Source organism: Pimephales promelas, chromosome 3, assembly GCF_988280905.1.
Source record: "Pimephales promelas chromosome 3, fPimPro1.hap1.1, whole genome shotgun sequence".
Taxonomy (NCBI): domain Eukaryota; kingdom Metazoa; phylum Chordata; class Actinopteri; order Cypriniformes; family Leuciscidae; genus Pimephales; species Pimephales promelas.
In genome coordinates, this window is record NC_142771.1 from 35,522,619 (window position 1) to 35,538,730 (window position 16,112).

The window sequence follows — 16,112 nt, forward strand, 5'->3', positions numbered from 1 at the left end:
GTCTGTCTGTCTATCTATCATCTATCTGACTGTCTCTATCATGTCTGTCTATCTATCTATCTATCTATCTATCTATCTATCTATCTATCTATCTATCTATCTATCTATCTATCTATCTATCTATCTATTTATCTATCTATCTATCTATCTATCTATCTATCTATCTATCTATCTATCTATCTATCTATCTATCTATCTATCTATCTATCTATCTATCTATCTATCTATCCATCTATCTATGTATCTATCTATCTATCTATCTATCTATCTATCTATCTATCTATCTATCTATCTATCTGTCTATCTGTCTGTCTGTCTGCCTGTGTATCTATAATATATATATATATATATATATAGATAGATAGATATGTCTGTCTGTCTGTCCGTCCGTCCATCTGTCTGTTGTTTATCTATAGTTTTTTCTGTCTGTATCTGTCTATTAATCTCTTGTGTTTGTGTATTTCTTTCAGTTGCTCAGTGCCATGGTGGCTAAGCTGGGAAACAGGGAAGACCCTCTGCCACAGGAGTTATTCGAGGGAGTGGATGAAGAAGAGTGGGTGAGTGAAGAACCGACCACACACACACACACACCAGCTGATTCAATGTTCTAAATCCTGTCTGCATGTGTGTTTCAGGACGACTAACACACAAGCCTTGCCTCGTGGTCCAGTCAGGGTGCCAAAGCAGACACGGAACGGTCCTGCTCAATCTGAATCTTGCCATTCCAGGGTGCCAATATAACTTTGAACCTCCTAAACGCTCCTTCAGCTTCACCTCCGACGGCCTGCTGAACACTCACACACACTCCTATACCTTCCAGATAATCGACCCGTCATCTCTTAGTTTAACTGGAGTATTAATATCTGTTATTAATGGTTAAATATGATTTTTCGCACATAAACACATTCATATGCACAGCTCAGATGTTCATCTCAGACGCATGACGTGCATTTAAAACACGACAGGGTTTTTTTTCTGTGTAATTTTTAATGATGGGCATGAGTTTTGTACTGCGTATTAACTGTATGACGACTGCATGATAAACACACGCCTGTAACACAAAACCTCTGGATGTTTTCATTGGTGACATGTGCACTTTTGAAATGTGGTTAAATGTTCAATAATATTGTGGTGATTTGTGGGGTTAAGCATCGCCTCCTTTAGGTGCAAGAGACTTTTCATGTTCTTTGTGATATGATATGATGGTTTTTTGATTATGTGTGGAGCAAAACTTTCTATGTACCTCTAATTGAATGATCTGGAGTCTGTTGAAAACACTCCTTTTTTAAACTGGAAAAGGGTGTATTTCCTTCTGCTCAGCCTCACGAACAGTATTAACACACATCTACTTCCTGTGGGGTTTTTCACTTAATCAGGTCTATCTCAAGGCAATACAACTCGTTTTTAACCGAACATGTTTACATATGTCAGGATCGTGCATGTTAAGGCACTTGTACCATGTGATGTCCTGTGCTTGACATGTGACCATGTACTCGCACATTAACGATATGTTCACGGTCTGCTAAGTGTCTTTTTAAAATGTGTGCTAATTTTGTTACCAAACTGATGTTTTTGGGATGCTTTTTTCATGACGCTTGTATTCGCGTTCATTTTAACCCTTTATTGGCAATAATGTTTTACACTTGTCTTTTGGAATTGAATCTTGTTGGATTGTTTCCTCAAAATAAAACCGAGAGCTGAGAGATATGGAATTGAGTGCTGTATTCAATAATGATAATCACCACAATCATATTATTAATTAGTATAATTATATAATAATATAATTATGATTAATTGTTATCACTGGGGTTTTTTTCATCTAATAATATAGAATATGTTACTTTTTTTATTGTTGTTTTTCCCCCAAAAAAATTTACATTTGAGGTGTGTTTGAAGAGTGTAACTTGTATTGTAGAACAAAACCATAAAAAAATTTCTGAGAAAACCCATTGCAAATTAAAATAAACTGAACAATTGTCATGGTATATTACATTACATTATATTAGCCTATATTAAATTGATACATCATAGCATTCCAAGGGATTCAATGGGCTATTATGCACGCATAAATTCCGCATTTGGCGTAAAGGATGCTCGTCCATTTCCGGTTGTGGAGATTAAAGCGGAGGAAAACCTAGGAAAACGGGATTATGGCAGAGTCTTCAAAATTTACTGTCCTCCAGTCTTTGAAATGAAACGTACGTTTAGATGTAATTTTATATATAGTTATATTTATTTAATATAATTTTAAAAAGAAGCATAAACACAACGAGGGGTGTCTGTTTTATCTGTTTTTGTGACTAACGTTTCTTTAGTATAACCATGGAGTATAAAATTCAATATAAATTCTCGGTATTGCATTGGACTCCCTAATGCTTCACCGGAAATACCGCCGTGCATAGAGCCCATTATTAGTTATTTAAAGAATCTAAATATAGATCGTTTTTCAGTCATTTTGTAAACTAAAATGATTATTTTATTTTATTATGTAACTAACAAAAACATGACCAAACTGTAATGAACATTAATGAGGGTACAACACCACAAAGAATACTAAATTAGCAAAATATTTTACACCATAACAGAGTCTTACATGGAGTAGCGTTTTAAGAGTTCCTCGATGAGTTTAGATACATATTAACTCTTTCTTAAAAATAAAATTATTATATTTGATGGTGTCCGTGTTGCTGTACAACTGTACTCCAGCCAGCAGGAGTCAGTGTGTTTCGTGTGTGTCGTGTGTGTTTGCGGCTTTTCTTCGCCGGTTTTATAAACATTGATGGAGTTACCATACACGTGAAAACGTTCGTCCTCAACTGAAGTGTTTAACATTAACAGTATATCCATCATGGTATGTTCATATATTCATATACAGATTATGGTCGTTTAATGTCGGTTGCTCTATATTTAATCGCAAGGATGTATGTCGAATGGGTCATTGGCTATCAGATATAGTCTTATGCAACGACCTTGTATTTCATTTGCATAATACGAGTATTGTCACATTATATTATGAACAGAATATGGTTATATAAGCGATTAATGAATATTTAGGACTGCATAAGAGATATAAAGAGGCTGGGTATTTTGTAAAGCAATGATGAAATATGTTGGCTTAAAAGACGTATATAGTTTATTTCATTCATTATTAAACATTATGGTAACACTTTACAATAAGGTTCATTAGTTAACATTAGTTAATGTATTTACTAACATGCACTAACCATGAGCAATACATTTGTTACTGCATTTGTTCATCTTTGTTAATGTTAGTTCATGAAAATACAGCTGTTCATTGTTTGTTCATGTTAGTTCACGGTGCATTAACTAATGTTAACAAGATTTTAATCAAGTATTAGTAAATGTTGAAAATAACATTAACAAAGATTAACAAATGCTGTATATGTGCTATTCATTATTAGTTCATATTAACTAATGTAGTTAACTAATGTTAACTAACGAACCTTATTGTAAAGTGTTACCAACATTATTTATGATTACACTATTTTATAAAAAAAAAAAACGTTTTATTGTGAAATATAAATGTGTCAGTCATGCTTTGTATGCAATCTTTTAGGTCCCTGTCTTAATGTTTTTGTGTTCACACAGGCCAAATATCTGGCTCAGATCATTGTGATGGGCGCTCAGGTGGTCGGACGAGCTTTTGCAAGAGCTTTACGTCAAGAATTTGCAGGTCGATGCAAATTAATTATGTATTATGTTCATTTATTTTCATATTTTAAGTCATTTTAGTATCATATTAATAATTAGTAGCAGGTTAATATTGTTAAGATTTATTGTTCATTAATTTCTCTCCATTTATGCTCTTGTTGCTAACATCTTATTTATTTATCTAATTTTATTTAAAGAAAATGAAGTTTCTGTCATTAATTCGCACCCTCAAGTCATTCCAATCCAAACGCAGATTAAGACATTTGTTTGGCAAAAAACATAATAGTTCACGAGAGCACCACGACATATGCGTGTTGTGTTGACTCGAGAGCAGACGTTGTTACATGAACGCATGTTGGAGATTAATATATTGTAAGTAAAGTGGTAAATTATTGTTTTGTTTTGTTTGTTTGTTTTTTGCTGCAAAACACTCGCGTCGCCTCATAATATTGATGTTAAACCACTGGAGTCACATGGATTACTTTAATGATGTCTTTAATTACCTTTCTGTGGCTTGAAAGTGGTAGTTGCGTAGCTGTCAGTGGAGGATCAGAAAACTGTCAGATTTCATTAAAAAGATTTTCATTTGTGTTCTGAAGAAGGTCTGGAATGACATGAGGGTGAGTAAATGATGGCAGAATTTACATTTTTAGGTAAAATATCCCTTTAATGTCCCCAAAAAATAAACTAAATTTAAATAATTGTACATTTAAATCTATCTTAATTCATCTAATTCTATAATTTTGGGGCTTTTAAGAGGATATGACAGCATTACTAAAGTTTCCTAACATGACTTATTACACGGCTCTGTGGAATACTTGATTCTGATTGGTCAATTGCGCCCGCTGAGAACAGATAACACAGGCTCATCCGCGTCACAGAAGTCAGCAGCGATAAACGCTTGCTAGGAACGTTTTTTCTTCATGGAAGTTATGCTTTTAGTGACCTTATAAAATATTAAAACTCAGTCAAATAAATTTTTTGTGTAGTTATTTAATAATGCCATCCAGTATCTTGGACTCGCTCTCTCTTGTTTCATACAAACGTTTCGTGACTATTTTTTTGTACACAGTTGGATTATAAAATACAAACAGGTCCGATTTTAAAACTGTTTAATCTGAAATCAATATCTCTTATTCCCATAATTATTTATGTGGTGAAATGCCATGTAATAAGTGGTGTGAGTGACGTATACCGTATCTCTTAAATGTCCGACCGTCTAGTTTGAACTTGCCGCGCTGCAACGGCTCTCTCCGCTGAAGCTTTTGCGTTTATAGACCGAATACAATATTTCAACTCCGATCAATATTTCGTGTGTCTAAGTATTTACTTATGTGGCAATTAGCCGTGTAATAAGAGGGATACATCCAGCCGGTTGCGATCGCTACGCCGTCATCACCCTGTCGGGGGTTTATTCTCAGATAACAACCGGCTGGATGTACATTATCCCTTACTTAATAATCAGCAATGTAAGGAATAACTTGTGAAAAATAACATTAGGATGTTGTGTGAATGTGAATGCAGCCAGTCAGGCGGCAGCGGAGGCGCGGGGTCAAGCGGGAAGACAGTCTGCGGCCGTGTCTAGTTTCACAGGAATGACTTTACAAGAAGCCCAGCAGATCCTCAACATCACCACATTATCCCCAGAGGAGATCCAGAAGGTAAGAGCATTACACACTTACTATTACAGTATTCTGTGACAAATTTGGTTTAATTTGATGTGCTTTCATTTTCTCTTCAGAATTATGAGCATTTATTTAAAGTCAATGACAAATCTGTTGGCGGTTCTTTCTATCTTCAGTCAAAGGTAAGCAACGACTCTGTCAATCAAACTGATCATTTTTGTAGTTCCAGAGACGTGTTTGTAGGTTTCTGTTGACATAAAGAACCCTAACATCGCAGGGTAGTGCAAATTATGCAAATTAAGGGATAGTTCACTTTAAAATTAATTGTTGGTATGTTTTATCTTACCTCAAGGGTATCCAAGATGTAGGTGTTTCCACAGTATTTTCAATTTTGATATTTTTAGGTCAAACCGTTCATGTTTGTCAGTCATATAATGGAGGTCTATGGTCACCACCTCAAAGCATGCACAGAGAAGTCCAAATTAAACATGATTTAATGACTCGTAAATGTAAGTACACATTGATGGCCTAAGACACGAAACGAGCGGTTTGTGTGAGAAAACCAACAGTATTTATATCGTTTTTACCTCTTGATACCACAGCCACGTCAAAGTGATCTGAGGGCACTGGCGCCAGAAAGCGCCAAAAGTGTTCTCTCGCTCGTGTACGTCACTCATAGTTTACACAGAGATTTCGGAAGTGTTACCTTTCACTGTGAAGATCTAAACATATTTAGATATGCAGGAAATCACAATGGAAGACGATTTCGATATATCAACAGAATTTTTTCGGCAAAGCGAGAGATCACTTCCAGGGCTTTCCAGCGCTTTCGCAGACCGAAGCGCCAATGCCCTCAGATCACTTGGACGTGGCTGTGGTTACAAGAGGTAAAAACAATATAAAAGCTGTTCGTTTTCTCACACAAACCGCTCGTTTCGTGTCTTAGGCCATCAATGTGTACTTACATTTACGAGTCATTAAATCATGTTTAATTTGGACTTCTCTGTGCATGCTCTTTGAGGTGGTGACCATAGACCTGCATTATAAGACAAGAACGGTTTGACCTAAAAATATCAAAATTGAAAATACTGCGGAAACAAAGACCAAAAATGTATTTCAAAGTGAACAATCGCTTTAAATGAGGTCAAGAGACATTTTGAAGCCAAACACTTAAAATATAAAGAAGAGTCGTTTAGATTTAATTCATTGTATTTATTTAAGTTGAATTCTCATCTATTTCACATCTTTTAGAAAATAATTAAATGAAGACAACTGAATTCTTACAAAATCTAAGGGGTCGTTAATATCATATATTCTGCCCGTTTCGTTTACACAACAAGATACGTGTTCAGTCTGGTGTGTAGTGTTTCTTTATAAAGTGACATTGCCATCTACTGGCCTGGCATGAATAATACTTGTAAGCATTTTTTAGTCCTTATTCGCTTTGAAGAAGGCCAATATATGTTCATGTTTAATGTTATCGTTATCGGCCTGTAAAGAAAATTTGGCCAATATATTACAGCCGATGAATAATGGATTATTTCCTTCAGCTGAAACACTTCAGATGCGCACTGGTCACCATGATGCTTTTAAAATGCTTGAAATATGATTGAAATCACTTCAAAAAAAGGAAAATATAGGTTACATAAAATGATAACATTATAATTGTGTGTTTGGGACATGGCTTTTAATTGTGAGACTTTTGTTTTTGTAATCAGGCTCTCAAAGATTTGATTTATCAGCCTGGGCCAATATATCGATTTTCGGCTTTCAAATTTAAAGAATTATCATATCGGCCAAAATGTTCATATCTGTGCATCCCTAGTTTTTAGTACATCATTGTTGTGTAAACTCTTAGAAGATTCTTAACCTGTAGAGAAGGTAAAGTCTGTGCTTACCGAATCAACAGTTTAATAAAAACACGATTGTAATTAGCAGTAAATCCAGCGACATCTAAGAAATAATGATGTATTTGTGTTTGGACTCGTGAAGGTGGTGCGAGCGAAAGAGCGTCTGGATGAAGAGCTCAGCATTCAAAAGCAGGACCAGAAGAAACCTCCAGAGCAGCAGCAGCAGACATGATCTCCATCCTCACGTCCTCCCACTGTAATTATCACCCAGAACCCCCAATAAAGCCTCTTCTTTTTCTACATCCAAATGTCAATCATTTCTTTATCCATCCGTCAGAGTGGATGAGTATTTTCTGGACATTGCGTGATGGAATGAAGGAAATACATCTGGAATGTTCTTGAGTTCTACAATGTTGGATCAGGGATTTGTTGGACTTTTCAACGTATTAAAATATGTACACTTACTGTTCAAAAGTTTGGGGGCTGTGCAATGTTATGTTCTTCTACTCACCAAGGCTGCATTTATTTGATCAAAAATACAGTAAAACCGTAATATATTTAGAGATATTACTATTTATTTTTTTTATTGCAATTTATTTTAATTTATCCCGGTGATCAAAACTGAATTTTCTGCATCATTACTCCAGTCTTCAGTGTCACATGATTCTTCTGAAATCACTCGATGATTTGATGTTTAAGAAATTTCTGATTATTATCAATGAAAACAGCTATACTTTTTTCATGATTCTTTGATGTTTAGAAAGTCCAAAAGAACAGCGTTTGTGATGTCTTTACTGTCACTTTTGATCAATTAAAAGGATTAGTTCACTTTAAAAAAAAAAAAAAAAATTCTGATAATTTACTCACCCCATGTCATCCAAGATATCCAGGTTTTTGTTTAACATTTAAGGATTTTTCTCCATATAATGGACTTCAATGGACTCCAACAGTTTCAATGAAATGACCGTTTCAGTGCAGCTTCAAAGGGCTTTAAATGAACCAGACGATGAATAAGGGTCTTATCTATCGAAACGGTCATTTCAAAAATATGTTTTATAAGCACATGCTCACCTTGCTCTGTTCTGTGATGCAGGTTTGTGACTCTCCTGTTCGAACTCGTTCATCAAAAGGAACGAATCTTTTTTTCGAGTCATTTGGTTCATTCAACGAACGAAATGACTCGAAAAAGATTCATTCATTTTGATGAGCGAGTTCCAACAGGAGAGTCACGAACGCGCATCACAGAACAAAGGCGAGCATTTGAACTTATTAAACTTTTTAAATTATTTTCGATCGTTTCGCTTGATAAGACCCTTATTCATCGTCTGGTGTCGTTTGAAGCCCTTTGAAGCTGCACTGAAACGGTCATTTGGACCTTGAAACTGTTGTCCATCCTGTAATGTTTTCATCAACAACCTTATAATGGGCTATTATGCACGCATAAGTTCCGCATTTGACGCAAGGATGCTCGTCCATTTCCGGTTGTGGAGATTAAAGCGGAGGAGAACCGAGGAAAATGGGATTATGGCAGAGTCTTCAAAATTTACTGTCCTCCAGTCTTTGAAACGAAACGTACATACGTTTAGATGTAATTTTTTTATATAGTTATGTTTATTTAATATAATTTTAAAAAGAAGCATAAACACAACGAGGGGTGTCTGTTTTATCTGTTTTTGTGACTAACGTTTCTTTATTATAACCATGGAGTATAAAATTCAATATAAATTCTCGGTATTACATTGGACTCTACGATCGGCGGAAGTTATTGAGCATCCTTAATCCTTCACCGGAAATACCGCCGTGCATAGAGCCCATTGTTTTCAACTAACGTTAAAGAAAGAAAGACATGAACATCTTGAATGACATCGGGTGAGTAAATTATCAGCAAAGGTTTTTTATTTATTTTATTTTTTAAAGTGAACTAATCCTTTAATGCATCCTTGCTGAATAAACTGATGTGTTCATGTTTAAGGGAATGGTCTGGATTCAATGCAAGGTGAGCTGTTTCAACGACATTTCTGGCTTGATGTAGATTACCACAAAAGGTAATTTAAAACTGTGTAAAACAAGTAATTTTCACTGTAATTCAACACTTGAAGTCTACAGGTCAAAACATTTTGAATTTTAAAAGCTGTTGTGGGTGAATGAACTCACTGTGTGTGGCAGACATTACTGAGTGGATTTTTCTTCAGTAAAATGTCCATCTGTTTCCAGCTATTAAAGATTGGCCAGACAAGGTTAGTAAGTGATTTTATTATACCTATCATGCTAACACGTGTCGTGGATGTACTTATTTTATCTCCATGTAACGTTACCATCTTGCTCACAGACATCAGCTGTGTTATATACTCAAGTTATATACTCAACGTCTCTGAGGTCGTAAACATTTCAGCTTCCTGTACACGGATGTCCTAAACAAAAAAGACTCAGCAAAACACAATATGTGTGTATGTATATATCAAATGCAAATTTATTAAACATTTGTTTCTTTTATTTTCATTGACATCCTTATCAATATCGTAATAAAATTCCTCTAAAACAGGAGCACACACACCTATGTTGTACCAACTGGAGACTTTTACAGCTCTAAAATTCTGCATGTTCGGCTTCAGAACATGATGCTGGGAAAAATATATATTTATTTATTTATATATATATATTTATTTTCATATAGTGTATTACATCTACATTTCAACTATAATAAAAGGCACTTGAAAAAAAATTAAAATACTGATATACAAAAATGTGCAAAGAAGGAAAAATAAAATACAAATGGATACTGGCCTTTCACGGCCATAGTCTTTTTGTTAACCCTTTGTGCATCTCTGCGTCAAGAATTGTGAAACTATTATTAGTTTACTTTAGGAACAGACAAACTTCTTTACCTCTTGTGAGCTGATTTTTTATTTTTACTTGTTCTAACATGGTGCTTAATTTATGTACCGTGTTTATTTAAATTTTTTGTACATCATTTGTGTTTTACTGCATTTAATATTTAAATCTGAATATCTAGCTATGGCGTCATCCCTGCCATTGAATGTATTGCTTAAGTCTCTCACATACAATATTTATCAAGGCCTTTTTTGGAGTCTCCTGTGAGAAACAGTGCTTCCGTCTTCAGAGTGCTCAAAGGGTTAAAGGTTCAAACAGCGTATCTGATATTGAACATTGATGTAGACCTTAACAGGTCTGTGTCAGTATCAGCTTTCTCCAGACAAAAACATGAGGGGAGAGGGAGTAGGATAAGGTGGACAAAGAGATTTCCAGCTTGTTGAAAAGATGCAAGGGTTTATAAACATGTCATTTCCGTTGTGCACACTGATGTCAAAGCTCTGCAAACCTGAGAGGATTGTATTCGATTACTGCGCATGGTTTAAATGTGACGGTTTTTGACTCAAACCCTTCCTGCAATCTAATCTGTCACCCCCTCCTTTCATTTCTCCCTTTCCTCTCAATTCATCAGCTGGAGAAAGATGAACATAGAGTAGCGATAGCAGAAACGAAGACATAAAGCAACTTCAACATCAGGAAATGTCACGTCCAAAAAAAAAAAGTAAAACAAAACAGCATTAATTGTATATTTTCCACAAACAATAAAACAAAATAATTATGGAATAAGACTCTTGAGTGTACAAATTGGTTGGGAGAGGAGGGTGGCGTTCATGCTTTAAGGAAGTGTGATTATTTCAGTCAGAACAGTTTTTATTATTATTTTTTTCTTGGCAATCTATAGGGGAGATAATGGCTGTTATTGAAGGATGTTTTAACTGTCATCTCTGTTACAGAGAGGACAGAGACTGTTATGTGCCTGAGTTCAGGAGAGAAGACTTGATCAAGAGTGTTATTTTAATCTGAATGAGGTCTTAATGGCGACAGGCTGATCATTAGTGAGGATGACAATGACTGCATTAAGTCTCTCTCACTTGACCCACTTCAGGAATTCAGTGCACCTCTCAACACAAGCATCGGGGCATTGCAGATAGCATCACAAATGGGTGATTTTGCCTTAAAGGTTGTGTTGTATAACTTGATGTTTCTAGATTTGCACCGAATCAGTTTTGAGTTTTCATTTTCAGCACAAAATAACATCATGCAACTGGGGAAAATCTGAAGCAAATGGGGTCAAATGTGAAAATGTAGTTCTTGGAGCGTTGCCTTAGAACATGTGTGCAATGTGACGTCAGAAGTTACCCTGAAACTTGACGCTTTGCACAACAGAGTTCGATCCATTGGAGAAAGTTGATGTGGGTCATGTGAAAGGGTCTTAAATCAAAATGCTATCTTTTGGACACCTGAATAGTGTTTTCTGCACTTTATTATTAAGTCCCTACTTCAATCTCGGGGTATACGTTTAGATTTTTAGCACAGTGATTTAAAATTGGACAAACCATGAAAGCAAAGTTCTGTTAAACAAACTAGGCCCTTAACTGTTGCGGTACACCCAAACTGGTGTATTACAAGTGTCAATGTGTTCATTGGGTTGTGGATAGCTGTTATTTTAAACATTCCACTATACTGCATCAGCCAAAGGTTCTTCGTTTTACCCTGCCAAACTAGCATACTGCAAAGCAGGATAATACTGTTAAATCTAGCCCTTTGTTCAGCTAGTAGTGTGCAGTACATTTGATGACCAGAAGATGGCACTATTTACAACAATGCCATGTCCTATGGGGCGTTAGCATAACTGCTGGGTGAGTTTGTGCCCTTGTATGACTTAAAACTCAGTCAGTCTGAGCCTTGTGTCTGTAGATCTCTTATTCAACAAAATAGAGCTAGTCAAAGTTTTCTATTTCCTCCTCCTCAGAGGACAGATTGTCGTACATACTTGTCTATTTTTATTCAATTATGTATGCCTACAATGCAGTGACACAGCTAGCAGCAAATGCAAGGTTCGTCATATAGCTTGCAATAGCATTGAGCTAAGGAAGTTCACTTGCAAGGGATGCAGATAGTGCCTGCTGACTGAGGTGGGACTTGGTATAGTCCGAAGCAGGAAGGTACCAAGTGTACAATCCTGCTCCTGGAGGGCCACCTTACAGGACAATTTAGCTCTAGCCCTAATTAAACACACCTTAACCAGCTAGCCAGTGTCTCTAGGATAAACTAGAACTTCCAGTCAGGTGTGTTGGAGATCAGTTCTGCAGGAAAGTGACATTCCAGGAAAAGGATTGGTCTGAAAGGTACAACAGATGCTGATTGTTGGCAATTGAATGAGCTGCTCGTTTGACCTACGACCTCAGCACCTCTTTGCAAAACCATACGAGTTAGCCTCAAAGATCTCTAGCTTGCTAAGCTTAGAGGTCTTCTTGTAATGCACGGAATGGCTTGAAAAAACATAGCATACATTTGTGTCTTTAGTGTGTTTTCGTACACTGTCGTCCAAAAGTTACTCTTACACATAAATACACAAAAATTGTCTCTTGAAGCAAGGGCACAGATTCTCAAGTCTGCTGTTTAGATCAGTGCTCTCATAAAAAAGAAAAAGTGTAGAAGACTTGGGGTGTCCAATCCTGCTTCTGGAGGGCCATCTTCCTGCAGAGTTTGGACCAAGGGTGGGCAACTTTGGCCCTTGAGTTCCACTGTCCTGCAGAGATTAGCTCCAACCCTGTAATTTTTGTGTAGGTTGTTGAGGTGTGTTTGGTTAGGGATGGAACTAAATCTGCAGGACAGTGGACCATGAGGGCCATAATTGCCCACCACTGGTTTAACCCCAACCATAGTCAAACACACCTGAATTAACTGACCAATTAATCTAGGTCATCAGGATTACTTGAAACTTCCAATCAGGTGTGTTGAAACAGGTTGGAGCTAAAATCTCCAGTAAGGTGGCCCTCCCGTAGGAGGATTTGATACCCCTAACCCCCGGCAATAAGATAAACCAGATTGAGAATGAAATGGAGGTGAATGTTTGGGCTCTTTCCGAACTGTTATGCTGATTTAGTTTCCTGGTTATTACCACAAGAAACATGTAGCCGTGTCTGTATAAAGGTAGAAATTAGAACCGAAATAGTACTAAAAGTTGAAGAAGAGGGTGTCCATGCAGAACTGAATTTGCTTTGTGAAAACCCCCCTCAGGCTTGGCTCTGACCTCTGACCCCTGTTCCACCCCCACCCTTCCCCTGCCGTTCTTCTGGAATGTCATGCTCAGTTGACCACAGCTGGCTTCAGCACCACCTGGCCAGAGGGGATGACAACCCAAGACAGGGGGTCGTGGGACACTCCCGTAGACAGGTTGAGCACGCCACCATGGATCTCGTCCTCGCCTTCCTCGCCCCTGGTTTTACCCTTGGCATGGTCCCTGCGCTCCGAGCCCAAAATGGGAACCATGGGCAACCCCAGTGTGGAAGATGAGAAGGTATGAGACAGCAATGGTGACTTGGCTAGGCCAAGTGGGGAACCGCTGAAGGACAGAATGGGCGTCCCTCCAAGCCCAGCTGAAGGGGAGCTCGGGCAGCCCAGCGTGCTCAAGTCCAAGGGGCGGGGACTGAGGGGAGACAAGGGGAGGGAGCCTCCAAGACCCTGCAGCCCGTGACCACCCAAAAGAGCAGCGGCAGCACCAGGAATGATGATGTGGGCCCCGCTGATGTAAGTCAGCTCAGATTCTTTCCCCACCCCAGCGATCGGCCCTGGCTTCATCAAGGAGCCCACCCCACCCGGACCTCCCTGATCCTGGGCTACAAAGTGCCCATGAGCCTTGATATGCTTCCTCAAGGAGCTGGGGTCCGTGTAGCGTTTCAAGCAGCCCACCATCTTGCAGTAGTAGGGCTTGTCCACATAGTGTGTGCGTGTGTGTTTGAACCGGTCACTGGAATTGGAGTAGCGCTTGTTGCAGCCCTCGTAAGGACAGATGTACGGCTTCTCTCCTGAAATGCAAGCACCAAGTTAGCCAGGTCTTGCAATTTTTATGTACTATCTATACATTTATCCAGGCACTGACCTGTGTGTGAGCGGTTGTGAATCTTGAGGTTTTCCAGTCGGGAGAAGCTCTTGTTGCACGTTGGACAACGGTGAGGTTTTTCATTGGTGTGAGTGCGGATGTGGATCAGCATCTTGTACCTAATGAGGCAGACATAAGACTTTAGGGTACGTGTTATGTGAAACTTAAAATTGGCTGCAGTTGCAACATTTTCCTCTACGAGAAAATTAACCTTAAAAAAAATCTTATATGGTTAGTAAACTAAAAAATTCTTGTATTAGACCACAAAAAAAAATATGTTCGACTTGATCTTTGACCTGTTGTTCTGTAAAAAAAAATGTTTAAATCCCTAAAATAAGATTTTGAAGATATTCAACATTCATTAAAGAATAACTAAACCCTAAACCAACTTTTTTTAGTTAATGATCTGTAAGAATTGATCTTTATTAATACCAGTCATTGATTCGAGTAACTTTTTTGACGTTTGTTTATAAAGTATTGTAGAAACTAGTGTTGTCACGGTACCAAAATTTCAGTATTCGGTACCAATACCAGTAAAAATTCACGGTTCTCGGTACCAATTTCGGTACCAAAGCTTAGTTTAAATTTACATATATTTAAGTGTTTATCACGGTTACAAGTATGGAAACTGTACATTTGCATTATAAACACTTTAGAAAAAGATTAGATAAAATGACCTAAAATAAACAATAGTATAACACATTTTTAAAGTTGTTTGTAAAGTTCTAATCCATTAACATTTATTTAATGCACAATGAATAAAGTGAACAAACATGAACAACCAAGTGTTTGTATTAAATAACATTTGCAAACATATATATGTTGTAAAAATATATTGTTCACTCAATGTGTTGATATGAACTAAGTAATGTTGATGATTGGTATCCTATTGTAGCGTTACCAAACTATACAGGAGATAAAACATGTTTTATTTGACTTGACTGTACTTTTACTTAATCTAAAACTGCATTCATATTTAATTTTAAAAAGGCTTTTTAAACCTGCCGAGTTATAAAGGCAAGAATACGGCACTGACATTAAATGACATAAATAGGGATGCGTCGATACTAATACCAGTACTCTGGTGTCGGGTGGATACTACTGTGCTCATGTACTCGTAAAACTACCCCGAAAGCACTTTAGAGGCCGTTCACATATCGCGCGTGTTTTTTATTATTATATTTTTGCGCGTGCTTATTCTCTCCAAAGCGCTTGCTCTCACGCGGCGTCTGTCGTTGCTATGCAACGAGTTTTTATTATGAGCGCGCTTGCCTCGCGCCTATATTTGAAATTGCGAATTTGCATGTAATCGGCCTCTTATGGCAACGTGACATTAGCCTAATCCAAAATATTTCCATATGTGGCTCTTTCCTCCTTTCGTGTCAACAAGTGGATTCAGAGAGAGAGCGAGAGCCATATCAGCGTTATGAAGAGGACGCGACTGTGCACGCGTCTAGAACTGGATTAACCTGGTACTCGGTACCTAGAAAAGCTGGTACCGTAACATTTTTTTTTTTTTTAGTACCGACTTGGTACCGAAGTACCGAGTTTTTTGACAACACTAGTAGAAACACCATATATTTCTACAATATACAGTATGGTGTAAAAACGTCTTAGTGCTGCCCTCTTCAGGTTGAACAGTGGCTACTGCAGTTGAATTTTCCTATTGGACGTTCCGCACTTCGTGACGTACACAGGTTTCATCTCACCACGCTCTTGGTATGAGCTACACCCAGGAGTTGGAATTGCGAGTATTGAAAATGATCAGGATAGTGTTTTAGCATCTATTTTTCGTCCCCTCTGTCTCCGCTGGGGTCAGCCCACTTTTTCAGCATTTTTAAAACATTGCCAGTGGGTGGAGTCAGGCCCTGACCAGGGGTTTAGTTACCCTTTAAGAATAGGACTTTTTTGCAGTGTTGTAAATGATGCATGTGTGATGCCTGTTGGTGAGTCCCTATATCAAGAGTTTTCTGCCTGCATAGACACCAACTACCAAAGGGGGCATCAAACAGCATGTAAGACACCCCC

At 37.6% G+C, this 16,112-nt stretch overlaps 3 protein-coding genes across 5 annotated transcripts in view; 2 read left to right on the forward strand and 1 right to left on the reverse strand.

Moving 5' to 3' along the window:
* coro7 (coronin 7) overlaps window positions 1-1,707 on the forward strand; it is a 177,068-nt gene extending 175,361 nt beyond the window's left edge. The window contains exons 27-28 of the mRNA XM_039686393.2: window positions 471-557; window positions 636-1,707. Coding sequence (XP_039542327.2) covers window positions 471-557; window positions 636-644 — 96 coding nt within the window. The 3' untranslated portion in view covers window positions 645-1,707. The remainder of the gene's footprint in view (window positions 1-470; window positions 558-635) is intronic.
* A 1,008-nt stretch (window positions 1,708-2,715) lies between these two features.
* pam16 (presequence translocase associated motor 16) lies at window positions 2,716-7,449 on the forward strand. Its single transcript, XM_039686394.2, has 5 exons — window positions 2,716-2,851; window positions 3,610-3,694; window positions 5,197-5,333; window positions 5,414-5,479; window positions 7,290-7,449. The coding sequence occupies exons 1-5, from the start codon at window positions 2,849-2,851 to the stop codon at window positions 7,377-7,379; spliced, it is 381 nt and encodes a 126-aa protein (XP_039542328.1). The 5' UTR covers window positions 2,716-2,848; the 3' UTR covers window positions 7,380-7,449.
* Window positions 7,450-9,589: 2,140 nt separating this feature from the next.
* The window catches only part of glis2b (GLIS family zinc finger 2b), a 54,308-nt gene continuing 47,785 nt past the window's right edge, over window positions 9,590-16,112 (reverse strand). For all 3 annotated transcript variants that reach the window (XM_039686400.2, XM_089128796.1, XM_039686403.2), the window contains 2 exons: window positions 14,085-14,203; window positions 9,590-14,010 (listed from right to left, as the gene is read on the reverse strand). In XM_039686400.2, the coding sequence (XP_039542334.1) occupies window positions 13,292-14,010; window positions 14,085-14,203 (838 nt within the window). In that variant the 3' untranslated portion in view covers window positions 9,590-13,291. The remainder of the gene's footprint in view (window positions 14,011-14,084; window positions 14,204-16,112) is intronic.